Here is a 14,842-nt window from a genome sequence, read left to right on the forward strand (position 1 = left end):
CGAGGGTGGGAAAGCCGGGCTCAGAATCTTCCCGGCAAACCGAGAGTCGGAAAACGCTTGGATTCGGGATGGCAACCGGAGCCGGACAATTTCCCGGTCATTAAGAGCTGGTCGGGTCCTCTTCCTCTTCCCATTGATATTGTTGACGGAAAGGACTGCGCTGGGATTGACGCAGTGCACTGTACTAGACGCCTCTTGGGTGTGGAGTGTTGTGCTGGGTGCCGACTCTGTGTAGAGTCCTGGGGTAGACCTCCCTTCACTGTGCGGAATGCTGTAGTGGGCATCTGCTCCGTGTGTGAGGTGCCTCCTGTGGGTGAAGTGCCGCGTGGCTCAGTGGAAAGAGCCCGGGCTTGGGAGTCAGAGGTCATGGGTTCTAATCCTGGCTCCGCCGCTTGCCAGCTGTGTGACTTTGGGCAAGTCACTTCACTTCTCTGGGCCTCAGTTCCCTCATCTGGAAAATGGGGATGAAGACCAGCTCAGCCACTTATCAGCTGTGTGACTTTGGGCAAGTCACTTAACTTCTCGGTGCCTCAGTTACCTCATCTGTAAAATGGGGATGAAGACTGTGAACCCCACATGGGACAACCTGATTCCCCTGTGTCTACCCCAGCGCTTAGAACAGTGCTCGGCACATAGTAAGCGCTTAACAAAAACCAACATTATTATTAAGACTGTTAGCACCACCTGGGACAACCTGCTTACCTTATGTCTACCCCGGCACTTTGCACATAGTAAGGGCTTAACAAATAGCATCATTATTATTTTTACTGGGCACCTTCTTTGTGTGGAACATTAAGTGTCTCTTTGCAGAGCACTGTACTAAGTACCTACTGAGTGCAGAATGCTGTACTGAATGCCTGAAGGAGCGGGGTTCTAATCCCAGCTCCGTCATTTGTCTGCTGTGTGATCTTGGGCAAGTCACTTAAATTCTCTGGGCCTCATTTACCTCATCTGTAAAATGGGGATTAAAAGTGTGAGCCCCATGTGGGACAACCCGATGACCCTCACCTACCCCAGCACTTAGAACAGTGCTTGGCACATAGTAAACGCTTAACAAATACCATAATTATAATTATTATTCTCTGGGCCTTAGTTCCCTCATCTGTAATAATAATGACAGTGGTATTTGTTAAGCGCTTACTATGTGCCAAGCACTGCTCTAAGCACTGGGGTAATAATAATAATAATGTTGGTATTTGTTAAGCGCTTATTATGTGCAGAGCACTGTTCTAAGCACCGGGGTATACAGGGTAATCAGGTTGTCCCACATGAGGCTCACAGTCTTAATCCCCATTTTACAGATGAGGTAACTGAGGCACAGAGAAGTGAAGTGACTTGCCCAGAGCCACACAGCTGCCAAGTGGCAGAGTGGGGATTTGCACCCATGACCTCCGACTCCCACCCCCGGGCTCTTTCCCCTGAGCCATGCTGCTTCTCTAGATACAAGGTGATCAGGTTGTCCCACGTGGGGCTCACAGTCTTTATCCCCATTTTCCAGATAAGGTCACTGAGGCCCAGAGAAGTGAAGTGACTTGCCCAAATTCTGTAAAATGGAGATTAAGACTGTGAGTCTTACGTGGACAGGGACTGGGATCCAACCCAATTATCTTATATCTACCCCAGTGCTTAGTACATAGTAAGCACTTAAATACCACAGTTGTTACTAGTTATTACTCATACACTCCGCTCCTCTGCCGCCGGTCACCTCCTCACCGTCTCCCGTTCGCGCCTATCCCGCCGTCGACCCCCGGCCCACATCCTACCTCTGTCCTGGAACGCCCTCCCTCCTCACATCTGCCAAACTCACTCTCTTCCCTTCTTCAAAGCCCTACTGAGAGCTCACCTCCTCCAGGAGGCCTTCCCAGACTCAGCCTTCCCTTCCCCTCCATTGCCTCTGCTCCCCTCCCCATCATCCTGACTCCCTCCCTCTGCTCTACCTCCTTTCCCCTCCCTACACCACTTGTCTATATTCATAGATATTATTTAATTGCTCTATTTTATTAATAATGTGCATATATCTATTATTCTATCTATTTTGATGGTATTGACCCCTGACTACTTCTTTTGTTTTGCTGTCTCCCCCTTCTAGACTGTGAGCCCGTCGTTGGGCAGCGATGGTCTCTTTCTGTTGCCCAGTTGTCCATTCCAAGCGCTTAGTCCAGTGTTCAACACACAGTAAGCGCTCAATAAGATTGAATGAATGAATGTTATTTGAAACACTGTACTAGGCACCTCCTGTGTGTAGAACACGGGTGTCCTGGGCACCGGGGGTCGGGGGGGGGGGGCAGATGGCTTTACCAATCTTGCAGTCGTACTTTTGAGCAATTACTGTGTGCAGAGCACTGGACTAAGGGCTCAATAAGTATGAATGAGTGAATGAATGAATGAGTGAATGAATGAATGAGCGAGCGAATGATTAACAAATGAATGGATGAATGAATGAGCAACTGACTGAATGAATGAGTGTGACTGACTGAATGAGTGAGTGAGCGAATGATTAATGAATGGATGAGTGAATGAATGAATGAGTGAGCGAGTGAATTAATGAGTGAGTGAATGATTAATGAATGAATGGATTAAGGAATAACCGACTGAATGAATGAGTGAGCGAATGAATTAATGAGTGAGTGAATGATTAATGAATGAATGGATGAATGAATAACTGACTGAATGAATGAGTGAATGAATTAAGGAGTGAGTGAATGATTAATGAATGAATGGATGAATGAATAACTGACTGAATGAATGAGTGACTGACTGAATGAGTAAGCGAATGAATTAATGAGTGAGTGAATGATGAATGAATGAATGGATGGACGGATGAATGAATAGATGGATGGATGGATGGATGGATGGATGGATGGATGGATGGATGGATGGATGGATGGATGGATGGATGGATGGATGGATGGATGAATTAATGAATTCCAGCGCCTCAGCTGAGGGGTTGGTGACTGACAGGGAGCCAGGCCCCGCCCCCCTGTAGCGCTCGCTCGCGCTTCCGGTCCTGCGCCCTGGCCCCTCCCTAGGAACAGCTTCGGCGCGCGCATCCCAATCGCCGGTTTCCTGGGTAACCGCGGCCCCGCCCTCCTCCTCCCGTTGCCACGGAAACCAGACCCCCCTCCCACCTCGGGCCCGCCCCGCCCGCCGGGGAGACGAACTGCCTCCCCGCGTTTGAGCGGCGGTGACGTCATCCGCGTCGTCGCCTGTGACGTCACGTGGGCTCGGGGGAGGGATGGAGGTTGCCGGGGGCGGGGTCGGCATCAGCATCTTCCTGCCACCCAATAATAGTAACAATAATAATGTTGGTATTTAATAATAATTATAATAACAACAATGTTGGTATTTGTTAAGCGCTTATTATGTGCAGAGCACTGTTCTAAGCACCGGGGTATACAGGGTAATCAGGTTGTCCCACATGAGGCTCACAGTCTTCATCCCCATTTTACAGATGAGGTCACTGAGGCCCCGAGAAGTGAAGTGTCTTGCCCACAGTCACACAGCTGACAAGGGGCAGAGTCGGATTCGAACCCATGACCTCTGCCCCCCAAGCCCGAGCTCTTTCCACTGAGCCACGCTGCCAATCATTCCTTAATTCGTATTTATTATTATTAATAATAATAATAATAATGGTGGTATTTCTTAAGCACTTACTATGTGCCAAGCACTGTTCTGAGTGCTGGGGTAGATACAAGGTAATCAGGTTGTCCCACATGGGGCTCACACTTTCAATCCCCATTTTACAGATGAGGGAACTGAGGCCCAGAGAAGTTAAGTGACATGCCCCAGGCCACACAGCAGATAAGCGGCGGAGAAGGGATTAGAACCCACGACCTCTGACTCCCAAGACCGGGCTCTTTCCACTAAGCCATGCTGCTTCTACTACATGCTGCTTCTTCTGCTTCAAGTATGAAGCGCTTAAGCAGCGTGGCTCAGTGGAAGGAGCACAGGCTTAGGAGTCAGAGGTCATGGGTTCTAATCCCGGCTCTGCCGCTTGTCAGCTGTGTGACTTTGGGCAGGTCACTTAACTTCTCTGTGACTCAGTTACCTCATCTGGAAAATGGGGATTAAGACTGCGAGCCCTGCATGGGACCTGATTACTCTGTATCTACCCCAGCGCTTAGAACAGTGCTCGGCACACAATAAGCGCTTAACAAATACCGATATTATTATTACTCTGTGCAGGGCACTGTACTGAGCGCTTGGGAAAGTGCAATGCGACGATAAACTGTGACAGTCCCTGCCCATAACAAGCTCACAGTCTTGCGGAGGAGACAGCCTTCGATACTAATAAATAAAATGACAGATATGGACATAAGTGCTGTGGGATGGGAAGGGGAAGAGCAAAGGGGTAAATAAAATGACAGAGAAGTAGATAAGTGGTGTGGGGCTGGGATGGGGGCAGGTGCAAAGGGAGCAAGTTCAGGGTGATGCAGAAGGGAGTGGGAGATGAGGAAAAATGGGGCTAAGTTTAGGAAGGCCTCTTGGAGGAGACGGGACTTCAATAAGGGTTTGGAGCGAAGGAGAGTGGTTGTCTGGAGGATTTGAGGAAGGAGGGCGTTCCGGGCCAGAGGCAGGATGTGGGCAGGGGTTGGCGGGGAGACAGACGAGACGGAGGCCCAGTGAGAAGGTTAGCGGCACCAGAGGAGCGACGTGAGCGGGCTGGGCTGTAGGACAGAAGCAAGGTGAGGTTGGAGAGGGCAAGGTGTTTGAAGGCTTCCCAGAATAGCAGATGGTGCCAGAGGGCCGGGAGGGGCAAAATCAGCATCTTCCTGCCACTCTGTCCCCCTCCTCCGCCCACGGGAGTGCGTGAGCCAGCTCAAGAGGGCTGGGGAAATCCGCAGCTTGATTTAGGGGGCTGAGGTTGGGGCTGAGCCCGGGAGGCGTCGGTTCCAAAATAATAATAATAATGGTACTTGTTGAGTGCTTATTATGTGCCATTCACTGTTCCAAACGCTGAGGTGGATACAGGCAACTTGAGATGGACACGGTCCCTGTTCCACGTGGGGCTCAGTCTCAAACTCCATTCCAAATAATAATAATAATAGTAATAATGATAATTCTGGTACTTAAGTGCTTACTATGTGCCAAGTACTGTCCTAAGTGCTGGGGAAGATACAAGTTAAGCAGGTTGGACACAGTCCCTGTCCCACCTGGGGCTCACACTCTCTATCCCTATTTTATGGATGGCCACGGTAGGATTAGAACTCAAGTCCTTCTGACTCCCAGGCCTGTGCTTTTCTAAGAAATACCATTTCTCAGCATCTCCGTTACCTCGCCTGTAAAATAGACATTCAATACATACTCTGTCAAACACCCTCTACATTGTAAGCTCGTTGTCGGCAGGGAACTTTACCAACTCTGTCCTACTTTATTCTCCCAAACTCTTAGTTTAGTGCTCTGTACAAAGTAAACGATCAATAAATACGATTGATTGAGGGGACTTTGAGCCCTCTGTAGGACAGGGACCGGGTCCTACTTGATTATCTTGTATCTTCCCATACTAGTACTGTGTTTGGACCGTGTTATTATTATTATTATTAGACCCAGAACTGAGTCTTTAATGGCCACGCCAAAGATCAGCTTTGATTCTCGCAGCACAGTGCCCTCTCTCCACCCCATCACACCCCATCATTACAAACAGGCCCCGTTTGCCGCAAACAGGCTGTGGATTTGGTGCCCTGCAGCTACTGAAAAACTAAAAACCCAAAAAACAACAAAACTCTCCAGGAAACCCTGTTCAGCCTGCGCATTCACTGCCTTTTTGTTTCAGCCACGTTGCTGGAGAAGGCTGTTTCTCAACGATTATCCACGTTGTCGGCTGAAATGTAATAGTCAGCTGGTTTCTGTCTCTCTGCTGCCCCAGGGCAAGAACCGTTAGCTGGGATGAAATCTGAAGAATAACTAGGAGTTAATAATAATGTTGGTATTTTTTAAGCGCTTACTATGTGCCGAGCACTGTTCTAAGCACCGGGGTAGACACAGGGGAATCAGGTTGTCCCACGTGGGGCTCACAGTCTTAATCCCCATTTTACAGATGAGGTAACGGAGGCACAGAGAAGTTAAGTAACTTGCCCAAAGTCACACAGCTGACAAGTGGCCGAGCCGGGATTCGAACCCATGACCTCTGACTCCAAAGCCCGTGCTCTTTCCACTGAGCCACGCTGCTGTTGGTAGACGTGTTCCCCACTGATAAGGAGCTTACAGTGTAGAGGGTGTTTTACAGAGTAGGGATCGAATGATTTACGTGCAGGATTACTTCGAAATGTCACAGCACGAATGGTGTGGAGAAATGGCTCTTTGCTCCTCTAGTGCTAACCTTCTCACTGTACCTCCATCTCCCCGTCTCGCCGCTGACTCCTGGTCCTCGTCCTGCCTCCGGCTTGGAACCCCTTCCCTCCTCAAATCCAACATTCAATGACTCTCCCTCTCTTCAAAGTCTTATTGAAGGCCCATCTCCTCCAAGAGGCCTTCCCTGACTAAGCCCCACTTTTCCTCATCTCCCACTCCCTTCTGTATTGCCCTGACTTGCTCCCTTTGCTCTCCCCACCCCCCATCCCAGCCCCACACCACTTAAGCGTATATCTGTTATTTTATTTATTTGCCTTGATGTCTGTCCCCCACCTCTATACTGTGAGCTCATTGTGGGCAGGGAATGTCACTGTTTATTGTTGTATCGTACCTTCCCAAGCACTTAGTACAGTGCTCCTCCCACAGTAAGCGCTTAATAAATACGATTGAATGAATGAGTGAACCTCCAAATCCACCAGACCCCAGTTCTCTGCACCATGTGCTGCCCTCCTGGACACCCACCCTCATGACCATTCAACCAACATCTCTAACCTCTCCCCTCTCCACCCAAACTCTCCCTCCCTCAGTGACCCAGCATGGCCCATCTAACATCCCAGGCTCATTTTGGTCTGAGAATGTGCTGTTAATTCTGTCATATTGTACTCGCCTAAGTGCTTAGTACAGTGCTCTGCACGTAGAAGCGCTCTATAAATACCACTGGTTCATTGACCCGGCACAGACCGTTCAACACCCCTGACTTCCCCTTCTCCATCCCTTATTCTCCCCCATTGACCCAGCGAATACCATCCAGCACTGCTGACTCTCCCCTGTCCTCTAAAGACCCAGCATGGACACCAGTCTGTCCATGGATAATCAACCAGTGGTATTTATTGAACGTTTCCCGTATTCAGAGCACTTTTCTAAGCTCTTGGGAGAATACAGTATAACAGAGTTGGTAGACACGTTCGCTGCCCGCAACGAACTTGCAGTCTAGAGAGAGCCGTGCATCTCTCCGAAACCCTCTGGGCCCTGCTTTCCCAGGACACAGCCCACTTTCCAAGAAATGGAAAGCCATTCCCAGGATCCAAATTCCCTGTCTCCCTTCCTGGGAAATATCCTGGATCCAGATTTTCCTCCTTTTTAAAGTGCCGGGGGGTGACCGAACGATTCAGTCTTGGGAAGACTGACTGAATCAACTTTAATTAAAAAATTACTTAGCCTTTGGGTAGCAGTTTGTATTTTCAAAGAGCCGGAGGATCATTTATTATGCATAAAGGCTTTAATGAGATTCCGGCTCCTCACTCAAGACCCTAAGCAAATATTTTATCAGGTGACTCCTGTGGAGGGTAACTGCCCCTTCCCACGGTCTTCCCTCTGTCGGGCTGGGGGGACGGGGAAGGACCCGCGGGGGCTTGATCTCTGACCTCTGGCTGAGGGGCGGCTGTCCTCCTCCAGAAAAGCCACCAAAGAGTGGGCTCCCTGTCTCTCCTTGGCCTAAGCAAGGCTGGGGTGTCCTGGGGGACGGTTGGCCGGGGGGGGGGGGAGAGGGTCAGACCTCCATCCATCCTCCTTGTCTCTCCGCCAATCAACCCACCCCTCTTCCCTCCCGGTTTATGTTAGGGGCAGAGAGGCCTGCACCGTGGTTCTCCTCCGCAACCTCGCTCTGGGGGGTGGATCGCAGGGACCCCCACCAGAGGACATTTTGGGGTGGCCATCGGGGCCGGAAGTGTCCCGGGGACTCTCCAATGGAACCGTGAAGAATCGCATCAGGAACACCTCCCACCAATCACCAGTGATTCGGATCCATCCACCAATCGGTGGTATTTATTGAGTGCTTACTGGTGCAGAGCACTGTACTGAGCACTTGGGAGAGGACAGTGCAGACAGAGTTGGTAGACACCTTCCCTGCCCACAAGGAATTCACATCCTAGAAGGATCCTGGTGAGAACTGAACGCTCGGGCACCCATCTAAAGCCAGCTCCTTCTCTGGCAAGCACTTAGTACAGTGCTTAGTAATAATGGCACTTATTAAGCACTAACTATGTTCCAAGCACTGTTCTAAGTGCTGGGGTAGATACAAGTTAAGCAGTTTGGACACAGTCCCTTTCCCACACGGAGCCGTGCTCTACCCACTACATCACGCTGCTTCCTTGGCCTCTGAGCAGGAGGACAGGTAGGAGGGTATATATCTATAATTCTATTTGTTTATATTGATGCTACTAATTCTAGTTCACTTGTTTAGTTGCCTATCTCTCCCCTTCTAGACTGTGAACTCGTTGTGGGCAGGGATCGTCTCTATTTGTTGCTGAATTGTACTTTCCAAGCGCTTAGTACAGTGCTCTGCACACAGTAAGCGCTTAATAAAAGCTATTGAATGAGTGAATGAGGGTAGACATTGGACAGGCTATGGACAGTCCTTTAATAATAATACTACTAATAATAATGTTGATATTTGTTAAGCGCTTACTATGTGCAGAGCACTGTTCTAAGCGCTGGGGTAGATACAGGGTAATCAGGTTGCCCCACGTGAGGCTCACAGTCTTAATCCCCATTTTACAGATAAGGTAACTGAGGCACAGAGAAGTTAAGTGACTTGCCCACAGTCACACAGCTGACAAGTGGCAGAGCCAGGATTCGAACCCATGATCTCTGACTCCCAAGCCCGGGCTCTTTCCATTGAGCCACGCTGCTTTAGACGATAAGCTCATTGTGGGCAGGGAGTGAGTCTGTTGTATTGTTCAAGGTGTCTGTCACATTGTTCTATTTTAATAATGTTGGTATTTGTTAAGCGCTTACTATGTGCCGAGCACTGTTCTAAGCGCTGGGGTAGACACAGGGGAATCAGGTTGTCCCACGTGGGGCTCACAGTCTTAATCCCCATTTTACAGATGAGGGAACTGAGGCACCGAGAAGTGAAGTGACTTGCCCAAAGTCACACAGCTGGCAAGTGGCAGAGCCGGGGTTCGAACCCATGACCTCTGACTCCAAAGCCCGTGCTCTTTCCAGTGAGCCACGCTGCCTCTCGAGCGCTTAGTACAGTGGTCTGCTCACAGTAAGTGCTCAATAAATATGATCAACTGTCTGACCGGAAGGCGGGTGGACTGTAGCCTTAAAGCCAGCCTCTGATCTGCGTCTCATTGTTCCTGGAAGGCAGGGGAACTCTCTGCTCACCACTTACCCATCACACTTTCTGCAGGGAAGGGCCAGGCCGTTCCTGTTAATCAAGCGGCACTTCCTCCAGATTTGCGAGCTGTGCATAATAATAATAATAATCGTATTTGTTAAGCACTTACTATGTGCAGAACACTGTTCTAAGCGCTGGGGGAGATACAGGGTCATCGGGTCGTCCCACATGAGGCTCACAGTTAATCCCCATTTTACAGATGAGGTAACTGAGGCCCAGAGAAGTTAAGTGACTTGCCCACAGTCACACAGCTGACAAGTGGCAGAGCCGGGAGTCGAACCCATGACCTCTGACTCCGAAGCCCAGACTCTTTCCACTGAGCCATGCTGCTTGCATTTTGTAAATGCTCTGTGCAGCACTCAGAATCCAGTAGACGCCCAGGACAGTGCTCAGACAGAGTAGATGCCCAGGACAGTGCTCAGAACCCAATAGACTGGGGCTCAGAACCCAGGAGGTACCCAATATGGTGTTCAGAACACAGTAGACACCCAGTATAGTGGTTGGAAAACACTAGACATCCAGTATAGCACTCAGAAACCAATAAATACCCTGGATAGCAGTCAGAACACAGGAGACACAGCTTTGGATGTGGACTTTAAAGCACAGATTTTCTTTAAACGCGGGGTTTGCCACAATGCATCCTCTGTGTCATTGGAGAAGCGGACGTACTCTCTTTCTCAGATGGCTCTAGGGCTTGTAAAAGCAAAGCAATCGTTGAATCGATGGCATTTATTGAGCACTTGCTATGTACAGAGCACTTTGCTGGGCATTTGGGAGAGTACAATATAACAGAATTAGCAGACACATGCCCTGCTCATAACGAGCGTACAGTCCCTAGAGGAGTTTACAAAAGACATTGTCCATTGAAGGCGTTTATGATTTCGAATCGTTTCCCCCCTCCTCAAGAATAATGGTGGCATTTGTTAAGCGCTTACTATGTGCCAAACACTGTTCTAAGCACTAGGGGGGATACAAGGTAATCAGGTTGTCCCACGTGGGGCTCACAGTCGTAATCCCCATTTTACAGAGGAGGGAACTGAGGCCCAGAGAAGTGACTCGTCCAAAGTCACGCAAGCTGACGAGTGGCGGAGCCGGAATTAGAACCCACGATCTCTGACTCCCAAGCCTAGGCTCTTTCCACTGAGTCACGCTGCTTCTCAAGAATCTTCAGTGGCTACCCAACAGCTCCACATCAAACAGAAACGCCTCACCGTCGGCTTTATGGCACTCATTCGCTCACCCCCCCTCCTACCTCACCTCGCTTCTCGCGTCCTACAACCCAACCCACACACTGCGCTCCTCTAGTCCCGCTAACCTTCTCACTGTATCTCCATCTCATCTATCTCTCCCCCCCGACCTCTCACCGACATCCTATCTCTGGCCTGGAACACCCTCCCTCCTCTTATCCAAAAGACAGATGGCTTTTCCCTCTTCAAAACCTTATTGCAGGTACATCATGGAGAAATGCAGCATGGAGTAGCGGATAGATCACGAAACTGGGAATCAGAAGGTCATGGGTTCTAATCCTGGTTCCACCATTTGTCTGCTCTGTGATCTTGATCAAGTCACTTTTCTTCTCCGCGCCTCAGTTCCCTCATCTGTAAAATGGGGATTAACACTGTGAGCCCCATGTGGGAAAGGGATTGGGTCTAACCCATTTGCTTGCATCCACCCTAGTGCTTAGTACAGTGCCTGGAACCTAGTAAGCGCTTAACCAATACCACATTTCTTATTATTAATAGTAGTATTTTCCAGTTTGCAAGTTATCTGGTTGCCTTCCCTTCTCCTCCTTCCTTTTGTTTATGGTATTTGTTAAACACTTTCTACGAGTCAAGCACTATTTTAAGCACTGGGGTAGATTTAAGTTTCTCAGGTTGAACTAATTTCCGTCCTACTGGAGGCTCACAGTTTAAATTGGAAGGAGGAGGATTTAATCCCCATTTTACAGATGAGGTAATTTAGGTACAGAAAAGTGGAATGACTTGGCCAAGGTCACACAGCAGGCAAGTGGCAGAGCCGGGATTAGAAGGCACATCTTCTGACTCCCAGGCCCTTGCTCTTTCCACTAGGCCACGTTACTTCTCTGATGTCTGTCTTTCTTGGTTCCCCTTGGCTGTTTCCCAGCTACTTTTTCAGAGAATGGCAGCAGCAGGGAGGAGAGGGAAAACTGCTTAATGGCTGGCTAAAATGATGGTTTTCCATTATCCAGGGATTGCAGTGATTCCCAGTAGGTGCTGATAATGGGAAATTTACTCAGATTTTCCCCTCTCCCGGGCTTCCGTGAGGGAAGATGTTTTCCTGGCAAGATTTTCCTTTTGAGGCTGTGGAGCTTCACTTTGGGAAAAACAAAACCGCAAAACTGGTCCCCCCTCCCCACACCAAGTCAAGTCCAGAATGGCTCCCCTCGGGGGTAACGGTCACCGCCCCCCGGGATAATAATAATAATAACTATGATATTTGTTAAGCGCTTACTATGTGCAGAGCACTGTTCTAAGCTCTGGGGTAGATACAGGGTAATCAGATTGTCCCACATGGGGCTCACATTTTTTAATCCTCATTTTTACAGATGAGGTAACTGAGGCCCAGAGAAGTTAAGTGACTTGCCCAAGCTCACATAGCAGACAAGTGGTGGAGTAGGAATTAGAACCCACGACCTCTGACTCGCAAGCCTGTGCTCTTTCCACTAAACCACGCTGCTTCTCTACTAAACCACGCTAATCCCTGAGCACATTCCCCTCCACCATGCCGATGGGCAATCCTCAGGTGTGTCCGATTCCGGCCACAAACCCTCCGCTCCTCAGCACCGAGAACTGTCAGCCCCACGGGCCAGAGTGTCTGCTGGAGAAAATGTGGGTGTCCCCGCCCCCCCAAACCTCCGTCCAAACACCCTGCTCCCCTCGGCCCTTCTCTCGACCCCTCGATGGCCTCATGGGTTTCCTGCCCCCCCAGATGATCTCCCTGAAACCAGGACACCCACTAGAGAGACATCAGGCTTTTTTCACTGAGGCCTGTTGGTTCCCAGCGTGGCTAGATTCATTCATTCAATCATTCATTCAATCGTATTTATTGAGCACTTACTGTGTGCAGAACACTGAACTGAGTGCTTGGGAGAGTCCAATACAACAATAAATTGCCCACAAGGGGCTAGATGAATCAGACCCAAACTGAGCCCAGGGCCCCTTACCCACCAAAGATCAGGAGGCATATTGGACTCCAGGGAAGGGGGAAGGAAATCCAGGCCAGTGTGGTCTCCCTAGGGACCCTCCCCTATCCCACTCTGTGCTGGCATTCCTGCCCCCTTACCTCCCCCTCCCACATCTGCTTCCACCTGCTCCCTTCCCTCTGAAAAAGCCTGGGTCCCGAAAACTCTCTCCCCAGGGACAGAGCCAGGCTTGGCATCTGCATGGCCTAATGGCTGGAGCATGGGTTTGGGAATCAGGAGGACCTGTGTTCTAATCCTGAATCTGCCACATAATAATAATAATGTTAGTATTTGTTAAGCGCTTACTATGTGCCGAGCACTGTTCTAAGCGCTGGGGTAGACACAGGGGAATCAGGTTGTCCCACATGGGGCTCACAGTCTTAATCCCCATTTTACAGATGAGGGAACTGAGGCACAGAGAAGTTAAGTGACTTGCCCACAGTCACACAGCCGACAAGTGGCAGAGCCGGGGTTCGAACCCATGACCTCTGACTCCAAAGCCCGTGCTCTTTCCACTGAGCCACGCTGCTTCTCTGCCTACTGGGAGACGTTGGGCAAGTCACTTCTCTTTTCAGTTTTTCAGTTACCTCATCTGTAAAAGGGGGATTAAGACTGTGTGCCCCATGTGGGACAGGGAATGTGTCCAACCCCATTTGCTTGTAACCACCCCAGGACTTAGTAAAGTGCCTGGCACATACTAAGCACTTAACAAATACCACGATGATCATTATTATTATTATTATCTGCCCGAAAACAAACAAATGGATTTGGAAGCAATTTAAACCAAAGTGGTCTTCGGAAGGCCAAATGACTCGATTTAGATTAGTGTATTTTGGACACACAATCAGGAGGACTGATTCTCTGGAGAAGACACTAATGCTAGGAAAAGTCCAGGGAAAATATGGAAGAATCAGACCGGCAGCCAGATGGAGAGAGACCAAAGCAACGATAATGAAAGAACCGCTAGAAAGATTGAGGATTATGGCAGAGGGCGGGACGTTCCGGAGAAAGGATATCCGTGGAGTCGGTATGAATCGGAAATGACTCGACAGCACTCGATAATAATAATCCCTTTCGTCCTGCAACACTTCTTTACTTTGTGCCAAGCACCGTACTAAGTACCGGTTGGACAATCCCTGTCGCGCATGGGACTCACAGTCGAAGAAGGAGTGAGTGGGATTTAATCCCCATTTTCCAGATGAGGTAACCGAGTCCCAGAGAAGTGAAGCGACTTTCCCAAGGTCACACAGCAGACAAGTGCCAGAGCCGGGATTAGAAACCAGGTCCTCTAGCTCCCAGGCCCGGGCTTTATCCACTAGGCCGTGCCGCTTCTCCGACTCGAGGCCCACTTTCCCAACTCGAAGTTTTTTTCTGATCGATTATCCCACCCCCACCCCCACCTCAGTGCTGAGCACAGTGCTTTGCCCCATAATAAGCACCAGATCGCCACCACCACCAGCACCCTCATTGGCTTTGGAGCTGCAGCTTCCAGATAGCGGGACGGAGGAAGGGAACCCCTCGCTCTCTGGTCGGAGCCCCGATCCAGAAAATCTCTGACCTCCCCTTGGAGTGAGGGTGGGCTTGCCTACCTGCTAGTGCGAGTCCCCAGGGGCTGGCTCGGGGCAGGAGGCAGAATAAGAAGCAAAAGATGACCCCGTGACAACTTTCCATGTCCAGCGGCTCCTTGTCCGGTGTCCGAGGCCTCCCAGGCGGGTTTCTGGAGCGGCTGGTGGGTCTGGGGCGCTCCGGCCAGAGGAGGTGAGCGGGCGGTCAATCATTAATCTCCAAGCCTCCTGTCTGCTCTTCCCGCACTTTCCTCTCGGGCCTGGTGGCCTGCAAGCCGTCGGACACGACGAGACTCTGGGCGTCGGGGTGGCCGACAAGGAGCCGGTGCCCTCTCGGACCGCGCTCGGGGCCGGGGCGGGAGGCCACTCGGGACTTTTGAAACCCCTCCAGGGGTCACGGGGCCGAGGACCCCGGGCTATCTCGCCTCAGGGTCGGTAGGGATTGCAAAATGTCCAGAGGAGTTAAGCTCCCCTGTGGGGAAACGCGAAGAGTTGGGGTCCGGCTTCCTCCCGCCGGCCTGCTCCGGCCTGGAGGGGCAACGTGCGGATGCCAAGCTGACGGAGGAGCGGGGGGCGTCTGGAGACTCCAGAGAGCCGGGG

At 50.4% G+C, this 14,842-nt stretch overlaps 1 protein-coding gene across 2 annotated transcripts in view; it reads right to left on the minus strand.

Moving 5' to 3' along the window:
• Nucleotides 1-14,543, minus strand: part of LIPC (lipase C, hepatic type) — a 29,905-nt gene extending 15,362 nt beyond the window's left edge. The window contains exon 1 of one of the 2 annotated variants that reach the window (XM_029070102.2): nt 14,267-14,543. In XM_029070102.2, coding sequence (XP_028925935.1) covers nt 14,267-14,348 — 82 coding nt within the window. In that variant the 5' untranslated portion in view covers nt 14,349-14,543. The remainder of the gene's footprint in view (nt 1-14,266) is intronic. The other variant, XM_029070101.2, reaches the window with a different exon arrangement.
• Between the last annotated feature and the right edge of the window lie 299 nt (nt 14,544-14,842).

Source organism: Ornithorhynchus anatinus, chromosome 8 (genome assembly GCF_004115215.2).
Source record: "Ornithorhynchus anatinus isolate Pmale09 chromosome 8, mOrnAna1.pri.v4, whole genome shotgun sequence".
Taxonomy (NCBI): domain Eukaryota; kingdom Metazoa; phylum Chordata; class Mammalia; order Monotremata; family Ornithorhynchidae; genus Ornithorhynchus; species Ornithorhynchus anatinus.